The 14266-nt window shown below is 39.7% G+C and overlaps 1 protein-coding gene across 5 annotated transcripts in view; it reads right to left on the bottom strand.

The window, feature by feature from the left end:
• The window catches only part of GOLGB1 (golgin B1), a 69287-nt gene that overhangs the window by 30148 nt on the left and 24873 nt on the right, over nt 1-14266 (bottom strand). For all 5 annotated transcript variants that reach the window (XM_066347614.1, XM_066347613.1, XM_066347612.1 and 2 more), the window contains 4 exons: nt 14122-14235; nt 11976-12378; nt 9069-9142; nt 542-5685 (listed from right to left, as the gene is read on the bottom strand). In XM_066347614.1, coding sequence (XP_066203711.1) covers nt 542-5685; nt 9069-9142; nt 11976-12378; nt 14122-14235 — 5735 coding nt within the window. The remainder of the gene's footprint in view (nt 1-541; nt 5686-9068; nt 9143-11975; nt 12379-14121; nt 14236-14266) is intronic.

Below are 14266 nucleotides of genomic sequence, written 5' to 3' on the forward strand. Positions count from 1 at the left end.
GTTCTCAACAGAAAGATGGGGAAAGAAGCAGACATGAATTTTCATGTTAATTCAATTGTAGCAGAAAATAATTTGCAAAATAAAGAAAAATGAGAGCAAGAGAGAGAGGTGAGAAAATGTGTCTTCCAGGGAAATTTAAGCCAAAATCAGTCATATAAAAAATAGACTTTCTTAGCCTGACCAGGTGGTAGTTCAGTGGGTAGAGCATCGACCTGGGATGCTGATGATCAGGGTTCAAAACCCTGAGGTTGCTGGCTTGAGCACAGGCTCACCAGCTCAAGCACAGGGTTGATGGCTTAACGTGGGATCACAGACATGACCCCATTATCACTGGCTTGAAGCCCAAGGTCGCTGACTTGAGCTCAAGGTCATTGGCCTGGTTGAAGCCCCCTAGTCAAGGCACCGCAACTACAAGTTGATGCTTCTCATTTCTCTCACTTCCTGTTTCTGTCTAAAACAAACAAAAAACAAACAAACAAGAAAAACCCAAAAAACTTTCTTTGCCTTCGATTACCTTCAGAAGAGCAAAAAATTCCTTTACCTAGAAATGTTGATCTTTAATTCCTCCATATGGATGGACATCTGCCTAAGTTGATCCTTTAGAATACTGCAGTTCTCCTCTTTGTGTCTAATTTCTTCTTCTTTAGTTTGAATAGCATCACTGAACTTCCTCTCCCATTTCTTGGCTTCATCTATCACCCTGTCTCGATCATCCTGGAGGGAAGACATGCTCTTAGTGAAAGCAGCAAGCTGGGCCACAGTACTATCCAAATTTTCCTGAAGTTGTTTAACTTCCTTGTCTTTCTTATTCAAAGTATTCTGAACCTCTCCAAATATCTCTTCCAAGAGGACCTTTTCTCTACTCAATGCATCCAGTTTCTCTTGCATATTTTTCTTCTCTTTCAGATATTTCTCTTCTACTTGCTCCAGTCTTCGCTCCAGATCTTCATCCTTTTGTTTCATTTGGCTTTTAATTGATTCTTTATTTGACTGAAGTTCCTTTTTCAACTTGAGGTTTTCTGCTAGGACCCTTGCCGCTTCACTTTGAGTGTCATCTAGCAGAACCCTGAAAGTATTTAATTCTGTGTCTGCCTTCTTACTATGTTCATTGGCTTGAGCCAGATTTTCTTTGGTTGTTTCCAAATCTTTTTGGGACTCAGTTTGAACAAATTCAAGAGCCTTAACAGTTCTCTCTAGAGCACTAATTTTCTCCTGGTACTTGATGCAATCTTTCTGTAGCTGCTTTATTTCTTGTTGTTTTTCTTTTAACAGTTCCTGAAGTTCTTGTGTGTGGCTTTTATTGCTGGGTTCTTTCTGAGCACCTTGTATTTTCTCTAAGTATTCTTTTCGGATTTTTGATTCCACCTGAGATCTCTCCTTGACTAACTGCTGCTTTTCTTCTTCTAATTCACTCATACACTTTTTAAGGTTCTGCATTTCAGATTCTAACTGTGTATTTTTTATTTGGGCATCTAAAACATCCTGATGATAATTCCCAATGCTTCCATTAAGTTCTGCTAACTGATTCATAAGCCTCTCTTCCAAATCATCTTTTTCTTCTTCTGCTATGTTCTTGAGTTTGCTAACTCTGGCAAGTTCTTCTTGGATTTGCTGATTTAAAAGGTTTATTTTAGTTACTTCTTCTTGAAGCACTTTTAGTTCATCATCCTTTGCTGATATTCGACTGAGTAAACTATTTTTCTCATTTTTTAAAGTCTGGCTAAATTCCGTTTCTTTCTGTTTCTCCTCCTCTAATTCAGCAATTCTTTCTTTGAACTGATCAATCTGCTGTAGGTAGTTATTAATTGCATTATGTGAGCTGACTTCCTCACATGTGTCAGGATTGACAATGGCTTCTGGCATAAAGGATTCTGAATATTCAGGCCTTGTGCTTATACTCAAAGAGTCTTCCTCATTAGCCTCACCGGGGACAGACTGGCTTGCCTCTTCAATGATATGCATTTGGTTATCACGTTTCTCAGTGGCCTCTTGGCTAGCTTGTCTGGCTATATAATCTTCTATTTGATGCTTTAAATCTTGAATTTCTTTATTTAGAGAGTTCTTTTCTGTCTTTAAAGCCTCAAACTCTTTAGAAAGGGTTTCATTCTCTGTTTTGATCCTTTCTAGTTCCTCCTTCATGTTAGAATTCAAAGAAGGTACTTCCATACTATCTTTAGATGTACCTCCTATAGGGTGTACCTCTGCTCTAAGCTGGTCATTTTTTTCTTCCAACTTTAGGATTTCCTGCTGTTTAGATTTAGCAAACTTCCTCATCTTTGCCTTCATTTCATCCATTTCACACTTAGCTTCCTGCAACTGCTTTTCCACCTCTTTTTTGCTTGCCTCTGTGCCCCTGAGCTTGCCATACAGTTCTTTTTTCTCTTGCCTCACAGTATCTACCACATGCTGAATTCTTTCTGCTTCATTACTAACATTTTCATAGGACTGCAGAAGAATTTCATATTCTTTTTGTAAATCTTTGTGTTTCTCTTGCCATTCAGTGCTTTCTGCAATCTTAGCACATTTCAAAGATTCAATTTCCTTCACTAAGTTTTCTTTGTCTTCAGTAAGATCCTCCAAAGCTAATTTCTGACTTTCACATAAACTGTTAAGATTTTGCTTTTCCGTTGAACATTTGAACATATCTGTGATAAGTTTCTCTTTTTCTTCCTTGAGAACAGCTAACTTTTCTAAGAATGTAGCTTTTTCTTGATTTTTAGTTGAAACTTGGCTTTCCAAATCAGTCAATGACTTGGTGAGACAGTCAATGGTATCTCTGGTTCCAAATAGCTCGTCTTGGAGATTTTTATTTTCTTTTAGCAGTTCTTCTCGGGAAATGAGGGCAGCTCTCAGTTTCCTCAGTATTTGATGTTTTGCTTTACTTTCTTCTCCAATATCTTTTGGTTTTTGCTTCATTTCATCAAGTTCCACGTGTAACTGCTTGATCTTTTCATCGTGTTCTTTGGCTTGCATTTCCAGCTGTGTATGCAGAGCCTTAATTAAATCCTCTTGTTCTAGCATCTCTGACTGTACTTTAGTTAAGGCTGCTTCTTTCTCATTAAGCTGTCCAGAAAGGTATCTAACTTTTTCCTCCTTTCTGTTTATAATTTCTTGTAGTTCATCTAGTTCAGGCTTTAAGTCTCTCAAACATTCTAATCCAGCAAGTTCTAGTTGACTGCTTTCTAATTTCTGCCTCAGGCTTTCCGCAAGGGCTTCAGCTTCATGGAACGCTGTTTTCAGATTCTGGATTTCAAAACCCTGTTTATTTACCTGCTCTTGTAGCTGATATATCTCTTCTGATTTTTTAGTAAGCTCACTTGTTGTTGAACTAACCCTCAATTCTAACTCCTTTTTCTCAGTTTCTATTTCTTCGAGCTGGATTTTAATCTGAGCAATAGAAGTATTGCCCTGCAGAGCATTTCCATCTCCAGGAGAAGCAGGCCAGTCTGGGCACAAGTCAGACTCTAAAAGAGGTTGCTGCTTCATGGCTTTAGATAAAGGTTCTTCTAAACTTTGAGTAGGAGAGCCTGTTTCCTGCTGGTTGGTGCCTGGGAGTTTTCTATCTACAGACTCCCTTATTTGAATATGGCAGTGCTTCAGTGGGTCTCCAATGTTCTCAATTTCCTTGTTTTGCTTATCAAACTGTTCTTGCAAGTGATTATAGTCATCTTTTTGTCGCTTTAGCTCCTCCCTAAGATGTCTTTCTTCCTCCTGTGCCTTTTTAAGAATCATTTTGCGAGAGATTAATGCTTGCTGTAGCTTCTTTTGAAGGTGCTCCTTTTCTTTTTCTAGGTTCAGTATCTTTTCTTCCAGTTCTGGTTTCCTGTACTCACCACCACCTGCACCAGGAGGACTGCTCACCACTGTTTCTCTTACAGGCTCTGCTGAGCCTCCATCACCTGCATCCTTGTTACCTGTGGTTAACTTTCGGATAATTGCTTGGCTTTCAGTGATTTCTGCTTGGAGTAATTCTGCTTGCTGTGTCTTCTCTTGGAAGTTTTGATTCATCTGTTTGATCACAGCCTTTAATTCTTCTTCAGCTGCGGCCTTTTCTTCTAAATTCTTCCTTAAATGCTCTAGTTCTACTTCTTTCTCAGATATTGTCTGTTTTAAAGAAATTTCTATTTCTTGGCATTTGGAAGTCACACATTTTTTTGAGCCTTGTTTACCTTCTTTCCCTTTCTCCATTTCTCCTCTCTCACTCTCATTAAATGGGACCTCTTTTCTACATTCATCTTTCACTTTGGACAATTCCTCTTCTAATTTACTGACTCTTTGTAGAAGTTCTTTTCTGTTAATAAGAGCTGCCTGGAGCTTTCTCTTTCTCTGCTCATTTTCTTTCTTTACAAGGTCTAATTCATGCTGGAGTTCTTCTCTACTTACTAGCCCTGCTGGGTTCAACTCATCAAAAGTCTGTTTAAAGCCAGAAACAACTTCTTTATCTTCTTCAATGTGTCCTTTTGCCTCTTCAGCTCTGGATAATAAATTCAGCTGTTCTTTAAGAGTCTTAATTTCAACCCCAAGAGAAAACTTCTCTTCATTTAGCTGAACCATTTTTTCACTCATACTAAAGCTGATTTCTGTCACTTGCTGGTCCTTCTCCTGGACTGTTTGTTGCAGGCTTTCCACATCTCTCTTTTTCTCTAGTAAGAGTTGATCCATTTTTGCTATTTCAAGTTCCTTCTTTGACAGATCCTGTGAAAGTTCTTCCATCTTATGTGAGATATCCCTCAGACGTTCTATTCCCTCAAGCACTTCACCTTCCTTCTCCTGCAGCTGGCTTTGCAGGCTTTTTATCAGTGTACTCTTCTCAGAACACTGAAACATGAGGTCATCCAGTTCATTCTGTAAAACTCCAATTTTCATATCTTTTGATTTAGCTTCTATACTGAGGTTATAAATCTGTTCAGTAAGCAAGTTGTGATGCATAGTTTGACTTTCATGGTCAAGGTTTCTTTGCCTTTCTGCTTCTGCAAGATTCATTTCCATTTGTTGTACCTGAGCAAGAAGCTTGTCTCTTTCTTCAGATAAAGCAGTAAATGCACTGTTGGTGTCTTCAGCATTTTTCTTAAACTCATCAATCAACTGCATTAAGTTGCTTATTTCTCTAGCTTTTTCATCTAAATTTCCGCCATAGGCTTCCTCTGCCTTATGAAAGTTCATCTCAAGCTCCAAAATTTGATGTTTTAGCCTTTCCAATTCATGCTGGTGACACTGACAAATGCCTGGTGCAGCAGAAGGAGGATTATCAACATCATACTGTTTTGTTGATTTCAATTCTATTCTAGAGTCATTTGAAGCTATTTTCTCAGATGTTCTATTTTGATGTTCAATGTTCACCTGCTCTTCTTTTACAGTTCCTGGAAGACTGCTCTCTTCATTTGACATGGAGGGGAAATGCTGCCCTGTATCTTCACACTGTATTTTCACTGTAACTGGAAGTATTCCTTCATCCTCTTCCTGGTTCATTACTTCTTGGTTAAAGGACTCAGGTTCCCCTTCAGCCCTTTTGTCCTGGAGCTGCAACTTAAGAAATGCAATCTCCTCCTGAGCTTCTTTCATTTCCAACAATAAAATGGACAGTTCTTTATCTTTCTGAAAAAATGTTTTCTCTAGGACATCTTGATCACTTTCTTCTGTAGAAGAGTTGTTCTTGTTGAGCCTGGTACTATCAATCATGCTGATCTATTTTTAAAATATGAAAGAAAGAAAAAGCTTCAATGAAATGTTTTATAAGAAACAGCCTAATTAACAAATGGCATTTAGTGCATTTTCCAAAACCTGAAACATTTTAGTCCAAATCTTCCTCCCACCAAAAAACTGCTAAACACTTGTGCTTGACTGTTGGTGGCACAGTGGATTGAACATCAACTTGGGACATGCTGAGATCCCAGGTTCAAAACCTTAAGATCACAGGCTTGAGTCCAGATCATCAAAATAATTCCATGGTCATTGGCTTAAGCCAAATAATCACTGAGCCCAAGGTCACTGGCTTCAGCAAGGGGTACCTGGCTCAGCTGGAGCCCGCCTGATTCGCATCAAGGCACATATGAGAAGCAATCAATGAACAACTAAAGTGACGCAACCACAGGTTGATGCTTCCCATCTCTCTCCCTGCCTGTCTCCCTCTCTCTCGCAAAAAACAAACAAAAAAGAACAGAACTGTAAACAACAACAACAAAATTGCTACACACTTTTAAAGTCAGTTTTTATTTTCCAAATTCGACCTCTGAGGTAACCCTCTCATTTCTACACTGAGGTGATATTCATAAGACCTAAGGAAACTTGGAACTTATTTTCTAGATATTCCTTACTTATGAAACTATATAAGTCCTCATGATGTCAACAAAAGCTTAGAAATGTGGCAAAACTATGTATAATGAAACCAATTTTAGCATAGACTAATTGATTTAAACAACTGTTAAGCTCCTGCAGTATCTCATAAATGCTATAATGAAACAACTTTGAACAAAATAGTATTTGAGAACCTGCTGTAGACTTGAGATAAATTACCAGGATCAAATCATCAAAAGGAGCTTTGCTAGAGGTTAAGTACAAAATTAAGGACTTATTTGACAAAATATTAACCATTATTATTATAAAGATAACTGTGATAAACTGCTCAATCTCTATAAATCACTTCTATAATTTTTTTTAGGAAAACAAAAGTAAAATCTCGTAGTAAATTTAATTAGTATTTTATTAAATGAGTTTGGGACAGTGTATGCAATAAAATATCTACCTTTATCAATAACACCTTTTCTTTCCGGAAAAAAAATTCCAATTTGACAGAAGACTGTCAAATAATATAGTAGTCAAGAGTACAAACTCTACAGCTTAACTGCCCAAGTTCACAGCCTAGTGCTGCCTTCTACTAGCAGAAGCTGGCACATAGTAAGTATTCGATGAATATTAGCTATTATCTCGATATCATTCTTAGCCACTGAGTAAGAAAAAAGGTTCATTATTCTGTAATTATTTATTATTTTAAGAAAAGTTAACTCATCAGTTTCATATGCATTATTTTTAATCATTTAAAACTCTTCAGTCTCTGTATTATTCACAGTCACTTTTCTAGAGACCAAAACTAGAAACAGTATTGGGGCAGGGAAAAAGTTCCTTTATAATTTATGTCACATTCCTATTTATCCATCCCCATACACATTAAAGACCTGATATAGTCAAGGCACCACTTCTGCCAGAAGATTTCAATATAACTCCTTTTTTGTTCTCTCTCTTAGCCTAAATATTCTTATTTCCTCTTTTCTATCCATCTGTCATGATGTCTGCTGCTAACCTATGGCATCCGCAAAGTTTAACTTTTTGGCTATAGTAAAAAAACAACAAAAAACAATGTTATCCCATAAGGAGAGGGTGGAAAACCAGAGAATTTAGCTCTTTCTAGCCACTCTCATTATCTTTTCTCCTAAAACTAGCCTGCATCTTTCAGCTGAGTTCATATAAAAATTTTCTACTCTCTCTCATCACCATTCCTTTTGCAATTTCTGTGTGTTTTGTCTTTCTTTTCCATTGTTTCTTATTTGTTCTCCCTTCTGGTTGCTCTGTTTTTCTTTTCTTTTCTTTTTAACAAATTCCAATCTTTCTTATCTGTTATTCTTTCTTGAACTAAGTTATCTTGTTCTCACTAGCCACTGCTGCTAAGCATCTTAAAATACATAGTACCCCCTGGCCAAACAAAATTTATTTTTATTCTGTCAGTCCTCACATAATGTACAATTTTCAAATATCAGGATTTTTTTTTAACATTTTGTGAACAAAGAACCAATGGCCCTGTGAAACAGCAATGAATATAAGCGTGGTAGTTAATTTTATTATCAACTTGGTCAAATATTATTCTAGCTGTTTTTGTGATGGTATTTTTAGTTGAGATTAATATTTAAATTAGTAGACTTTGAGAAAAGCCTATTGTCCTCTATAATGTGGGTGGGCCTTAAACAAGTAGTTAAAGGCCTTAAGAAAAAAAAAATTGGCTTCCTCCAAAAAGAAGAAATTCTGCCAACAGTGTGCCTTCAGACTTGAACTGTAAGTCTTTCCTGAGTCTCTAGCCCAGGGGTCCCCAAACTACGGCCCCCTGAGGCTATTTATCCGGCCCCCACCGCACTCCCGGAAGGAGTACCTCTTTCATTGGTGGTCAGTGAAAGGAGCATAGTTCCCATTGAAATATTGGTCAGTTTGTTGATTTAAATTTACTAGTTCTTTATTTTAAATATTGTATTTGTTCCCGTTTTGTTTTTTTACTTTAAAATAAGATATGTGCAGTGTGCATAGGGATTTGTTCATAGTTTTTTTTTATAGTCCGGCCCTCCAACGGTCTGAGGGACAGTGAACTGGCCCCCTGTGTAAAAAGTTTGGGGACCCCTGCTCTAGCCTATTGCTGGCCTACCCTTTATATTCTGAATTTGCCAGCTTCCACAATTGCATGAGCCAATTCCTAAATAAATCTCTCTATATATACATTTCCTATTAGTTCTGTTTCTCTAGAGAACTTGAATACAATAAGTAAGCAGATACTTCTGTTAAGAAACTACATTATTTCTCAAAGCCATTTATGACTTTATCACTGACTTTTTGACTAAAAGAAAATAGCTAATTAAACATAATACAGCTAACAGTAATCTTATGTCAACAGAATATTAAGAAAGCACACAATTATAGTAATTTTCAGGTTATAAAAAGCACCGTCATCCAAAAATACTCTTTAAATATAATCCTAAGTGAAACTGTGTGAATTGATTGGAGGTGGTACAGATTTTATCTAATCGCTTTACTGAGAAACTTTTTTTGAGATGGGCAAAAAAGTTGAGATAAATGATAACCCAGTATGAGAAATGGGTTATCAAATCTTTTTTTATTTGTTCAGGACAAATATGAACCATTATTATTATAAAGATAAGGACAAATAAAAAACCCAAATATTCAGAAACAAATGACTATATGGGTAATAACCATTATGAGTTTCTTAGAAAATTGCAGAAGTGTTTAGGTTTGAAGGTTAAGTCCTCTTAGTCTAGTTCACATTTTGGTTATTTTAAGATCACATCACTTACCTCACTGACTTCTCTATCTGCCCCTCCAACTCTATTCTGAGCCTCCAGGAAAGTAATCTGAGAACAGAGTTTTTCTGAAAGTCACAAAATAAATATCCTTAGAATATGTAGTGTTTAAAAAACCAGAGGCATGATATTGTGTGTGAGGCTATTTGAGACGCATGGAATAATCAAGAGGAAAGAGGTGCACTCTCCCTCCCAGGAGCACCCCCATGTCCTTCTTCCTTCTTTGGCAAAAAGTGGTCGGCAAACCGTGGCTGGCTGGCGAGCCACATGCTCACTCAACTGGTGCATGAATCGCACGAGCCCCCCCACCCCACTGCGTATCCTGCAGCACATCTCCCCTCACCTGACCAAGGGACCCACACCCCCGCGCACACCTGCGCCCCATGTCCTGTTTTGTAGTAGACCTACACTCAAGGGTCCAAAGAGCTGCATGTGGCTCCTGGGCCGCAGTTTGCTGACCACTGCCCCAGAGAAAGAAGCAGAAGGTATTTTGTGGTTCCCAACCTCTCTGGGCCTTGTTTTCCCCACCTGAAAAAGGAAGAATGTGAAAGCTGAGGCTTTCTTGGAAAGGAGAGGGGAAAGGGAAGGGAGGAAGGGACAGAGAAGGGAAGGAGGAAGGAGAGAGAGGAAGGGAGAAGGGAGGGAGAAGGGGAAGGGGAAGGGGAAAGGGGAAAGGGAAGAGGAAGGGGAGGGGTAGGGGAAGGAGGAAGGGGGGCGAGGGGAAGGGGGAAAAGAGAAAAGGGGAAGGGGGAGGGGAAAGGGGAGCCACATGCTCACTCAACTCCTGCATGAATTGCAGGTGGGGCTAGCGAGAGACCTACACCCACCCCCCACCCCCATGTACCTGCGCCCGCACGTGGTGTTTTGTGGAAAAGCCACACTCAAGGAACAAAAGAGCCACATGTGGCTCGCGAGCTGCCGTTTGCGGACTAGGGCTCTAAGGGTCCCCACTGGACTTCCAAGCAGGGGAACAACAGACAGCAGCCACCTGGCCTGGCCTAACTCCTGAACTGCTTCCAAGGCCCCCTTTTCTCTGACTTCCCAGTGAGCCAAGACAGCCCCACCTGGGCTCTCTCCTGTGGCTTCTATCCTAAGCCCTTCCTTGTTTCACTGCCCCCAGCTTTAATAAACGCACTTTCAAAATAAAAAATTAGTAAGAAAAACAGACAAACAAAATAGCTTGGGGGAGATAAAAGGAAAAAGAAATAGAAAGTAAAGTGAAGATATAAGATAGACTCATATTAGGTGATAATAATTAACCTGAGTAAAGAATAATAAATAGTGGAGGCTTTGAAGTAGAAGGACACCAGAGCATGTAATAAGCAGCAGCTATTGTGTAGCATAATTTTGGACTTCTAGGGTAATAAGTTTGCCTTAACTTATCCATACCCTACTATGTTCCTAACATACACTTGTATTAATATAATACTTACAATGTCTTCAATTTTCTTTCATTTATGTTCACAAAGACATCAAATTTAGCACTAGAAGGGACCTAGCCAGTCTCCTCGATGACCATATGAAGTGAAAAAATGACATGACCTAGCTAATTCAAAGACAGCTGAAATCAGAGTCTAGTCTTCTGAGTCCTATCCCATGTTCTATTATAATGCATATATCTAAAAAGCATGGTAGTACCTTGGGGGATAAAAGTATTGGGTATTAATATGCCCCCAAGGAGCTTACATTCTTTTTGAGAAGCTAAGATAGATATAGTAAAGAAAAAGTCCCCAGCATATTGCTCATACTATAATGCAAACGTCTCAACACGACCTACACGGGCCCTGATGACTAGACCTGCATTTATTTTCTAACCTCCTCTTGTACTGCCCCTTTTAACATGTAATCTACTCCCCAAACACATCTTTCTGTCTGCGAATGTACAAGGTTATTCATACCTCAAGGTATTTGTACTTCTTTTTCTCTGCTTAGAATGCTCTTTGCTCAGACTCTTTGCATGGTTATTCATTTTTTATCATTCAGGTTTCAAGTTTTCAGAAAGGCCTACCCTGATCATGCTAATGCTTCTTTCCTCTTCCCACAGGCACACTTGCAGCAACCTGATTTATTTTAATTGAGAGGAGGGACGGCAGGGAGGTAGGGAGGTGGAGAGACAGATTCCAGCTTGCCCCCAACCAAGATCCACCAGGCAAGCCCCCTACAGGGCAATGTTCTGCCCATCTGGGGCTTCTGCTCTGCAGCTTGGCAACTGAGCCATTTCAGTGCCTAAGGTGAGGCCGTGGAGCCATCCTCAGTGCCCAGGGCCAACTTGCTTGAACCACTTGAGCCATGGCTGCAGGAGGGGAAGAGAGAGAGAGAGAAAGAGAGGGAGAGAGAGTGGGAGGGAGGGAGAGAGAGAGAGAGAAGAGGGAGGGGCAGAGGAGGGGTAGAGAAGCAGATGGTTGTTTCTCCTGTGTGTCCTGAGCAGGAATCAAACCCTGGACTTCTACACACAGGTCCGATGCTCAACCGCTGAGCCAACCAGCCAGGGCCAAGAAAGATCCATCTTTAAAAGAAAAAATAAATCCATGCAATTCAGTCTCCCTACCTATGCACCTAGTCCTGGCCTGAGTTATCCATAAATTAATTCAAATCCTACTCGTTTCAGTCACTGAACCCTTCAAACCACAGTCATGTTTCATATCGCATTCTTTTAAATATTTGACAAGTCATTATCAATAGTTTTTAGTACTGTAATGATAATTACAGTATTAGGCAAAACTATAACTTCAATCAGAGACAGGAGAAACACAACAAAGAGTTCAGAAGTAATGTCTTTCTTAATCCTTCTATTGATTTAATTGGTTTGAGCAAATGCCACCATTAACAGATCTCTAAAATTCCAAAGTAGGAACACTCAAATACTGGATAAATGGGCTTCAAAAGCAATCAAATACTGACCTTCCAGTTGTTGAATGGTCTGGGCTGAACGCAGTGCCTGTTCATTTTTATCTTGCAGAAGCTTTGAGTTTTCATTCTTTAGAGCATCATAGGCAGAGTGGAATTCTTGCTCAGTCTTTTGAAGACTCAAAATGTGAGAGGTCTTTTCTTCCATTTCTGTTTTGTGCTTCTGCTCCAAAGCACTGTATTGGGACTGAAGGTCAGCCTGGGCTTGACCAGCTTGCTCAAGCTGTTCCAATAGATGATGCACTTCTTCCTGTAGGTGGTGTAACAGTGACTCTCTCTCTGCCTTTTCAAGTTCCATCTTCTCCATCAGAATCTTGTACTCTTCTTTTTCTGTTTCCACAGTGTTCCTAAAACTGTTATGTTCAGCTTCCATTTGCTGTAACTGTTGAGTCAGAGTCTAAGATAAAAAAGATAAAACCTCCTGAACCATAACTATACTCCGTTATTTCCATAAGCATAGTGGAGTGCCGCTTCTAGGTGAAGCATGGGCTCCAGGGGTCCCCAAACTTTTTACACAGGGGGCCAGTTCACTGTCCCACAGACCGTTGGAGGGCCACCACATACAGTGCTCCTCTCACTGACCACCAATGAAAGAGGTGCCCCTTCCAGAAGTACAGCAGGGGGCCGGATAAATGGCCTCAGGGGGCCGCATGCGGCCCGCGGGCCATAGTTTGGGGACGCCTGCTAGACACTCAGCACCAAACCTACAACTATGTAAGACCGTCAATTTTTGCTTCTTGATACTTTTGACAGTTTGCATTTATTTGTGCCATTAATTTTATACATTTACTTATATCATTATCTTTTAATTTGTCTCTCCCAATACAAAATAAGTTCAATAAGAGAAAGAACTGTGCCTGTTTTATCTTCACTGCTCTCCAGCACATACCACACAGTACTCAATAAATACTGAATAAATGAATGAACGAATAAATGAATCCAATCCCTGCCCTCAAGGAACTCCAAGTTCAGTGGGAGAGTCACATTTTAAACAGATCATTATAATGCAAAATTATTGAGGCCATGAAAGAGATACTTACAAGCAATTAAAAGGACAAGAGGAAGAAAGGAAGAAATTTTACCAAAAGCCACATTATATAACTATCCATTTGTATCTATCTAGTAAGTGACATGACTGGGATTTGAACATGATTATCTGATGAGAGCCAGGGAGGGGCCTCAGGGTCAGGGTATATGGTTTTTGTTAGGACTGGAGAGAAGGGAACATCTTTCAGTGCAAGAAAGTCCTTCTTAAGGAGAGTTGAATACTGAGAAGAAAGGAGATGCCTGACACTCTCCAGCTGCATCCTGCACTCAGGTAACCAAGCAGAGAATGGAAACTGTGGCACCAATTACATATTACAATGTGGCTTTTTGAATGGGATAGGGCAGGGACACAGGGGATCCAAGGGCTGGTAAATGAGTAGCCCAAATAGTCAAACATGATTTTCTATCAGACAGGGAGAGGCAAGAGTCCACAAAAGAACTAAAAATATTAGAGAAACAAACTGAAAAGATCAAGGGACCTCAATGAGAAGGAAGATCAGGACAGTCTAAGAAAGGGAACAAGATGGGTTACACTCAGAGAATGGGATGCCTGAGTTTAAGATCTTAGGATATCAGCATCCTTGATCACCTTTAGATTCAAGGGAATATTGCACGGTGGGATTATTTCAAGCCAACAGAAAATCAACCAGCAAAAACAAGCAAAGAAAGGACAGTACATAAAGTAATTGGATTATTTCAAGCCAACAGAAAATCAACCAGCAAAAACAAGCAAAGAAAGGACAGTACATAAAGTAAAAGAACCATCCGAGGCAGATAAGAGGTAAACTGATAGAAAAGAAACTCACCAGAGGAAAATATGACATTCTAGAGAAACCGGGGCCTACATCTAAAATCCCAAAGGAAAAGAACAGCAATGGAAAGATGTGAGATGTAAGCGTCACAAGGGAAGAAATTGTACTGTACTGTTTTGCTCACAATGCATCACTACCACAGGGAGTACTGGTACATGAAAACAATAAATAAATGCCATCAATCCTCTGAAAACTTGCAACGAAATTTTATACCTGCCACCTGGCAAACTCAAGTAGAAACAAGTGCTCCCAAGGCAGGCAGTAAGATCAAAAGGCAGTACCTGGTTCCTCTGCTCGGCAGCAGTCAGCTCCTGCTGAAGCACGTCCACGACCCGAGCGCGGCCCAGCAAGGCTTCTTCGTGCTCTTCAAGCTTCCTCTGCAGCACCCTCAAGTTCTGAGAAGAGAATGTTTTAGACATAATGTGC

The sequence above is a fragment of the Saccopteryx leptura genome, chromosome 8, assembly GCF_036850995.1.
Source record: "Saccopteryx leptura isolate mSacLep1 chromosome 8, mSacLep1_pri_phased_curated, whole genome shotgun sequence".
Classification (NCBI taxonomy): Eukaryota; Metazoa; Chordata; class Mammalia; order Chiroptera; family Emballonuridae; genus Saccopteryx; species Saccopteryx leptura.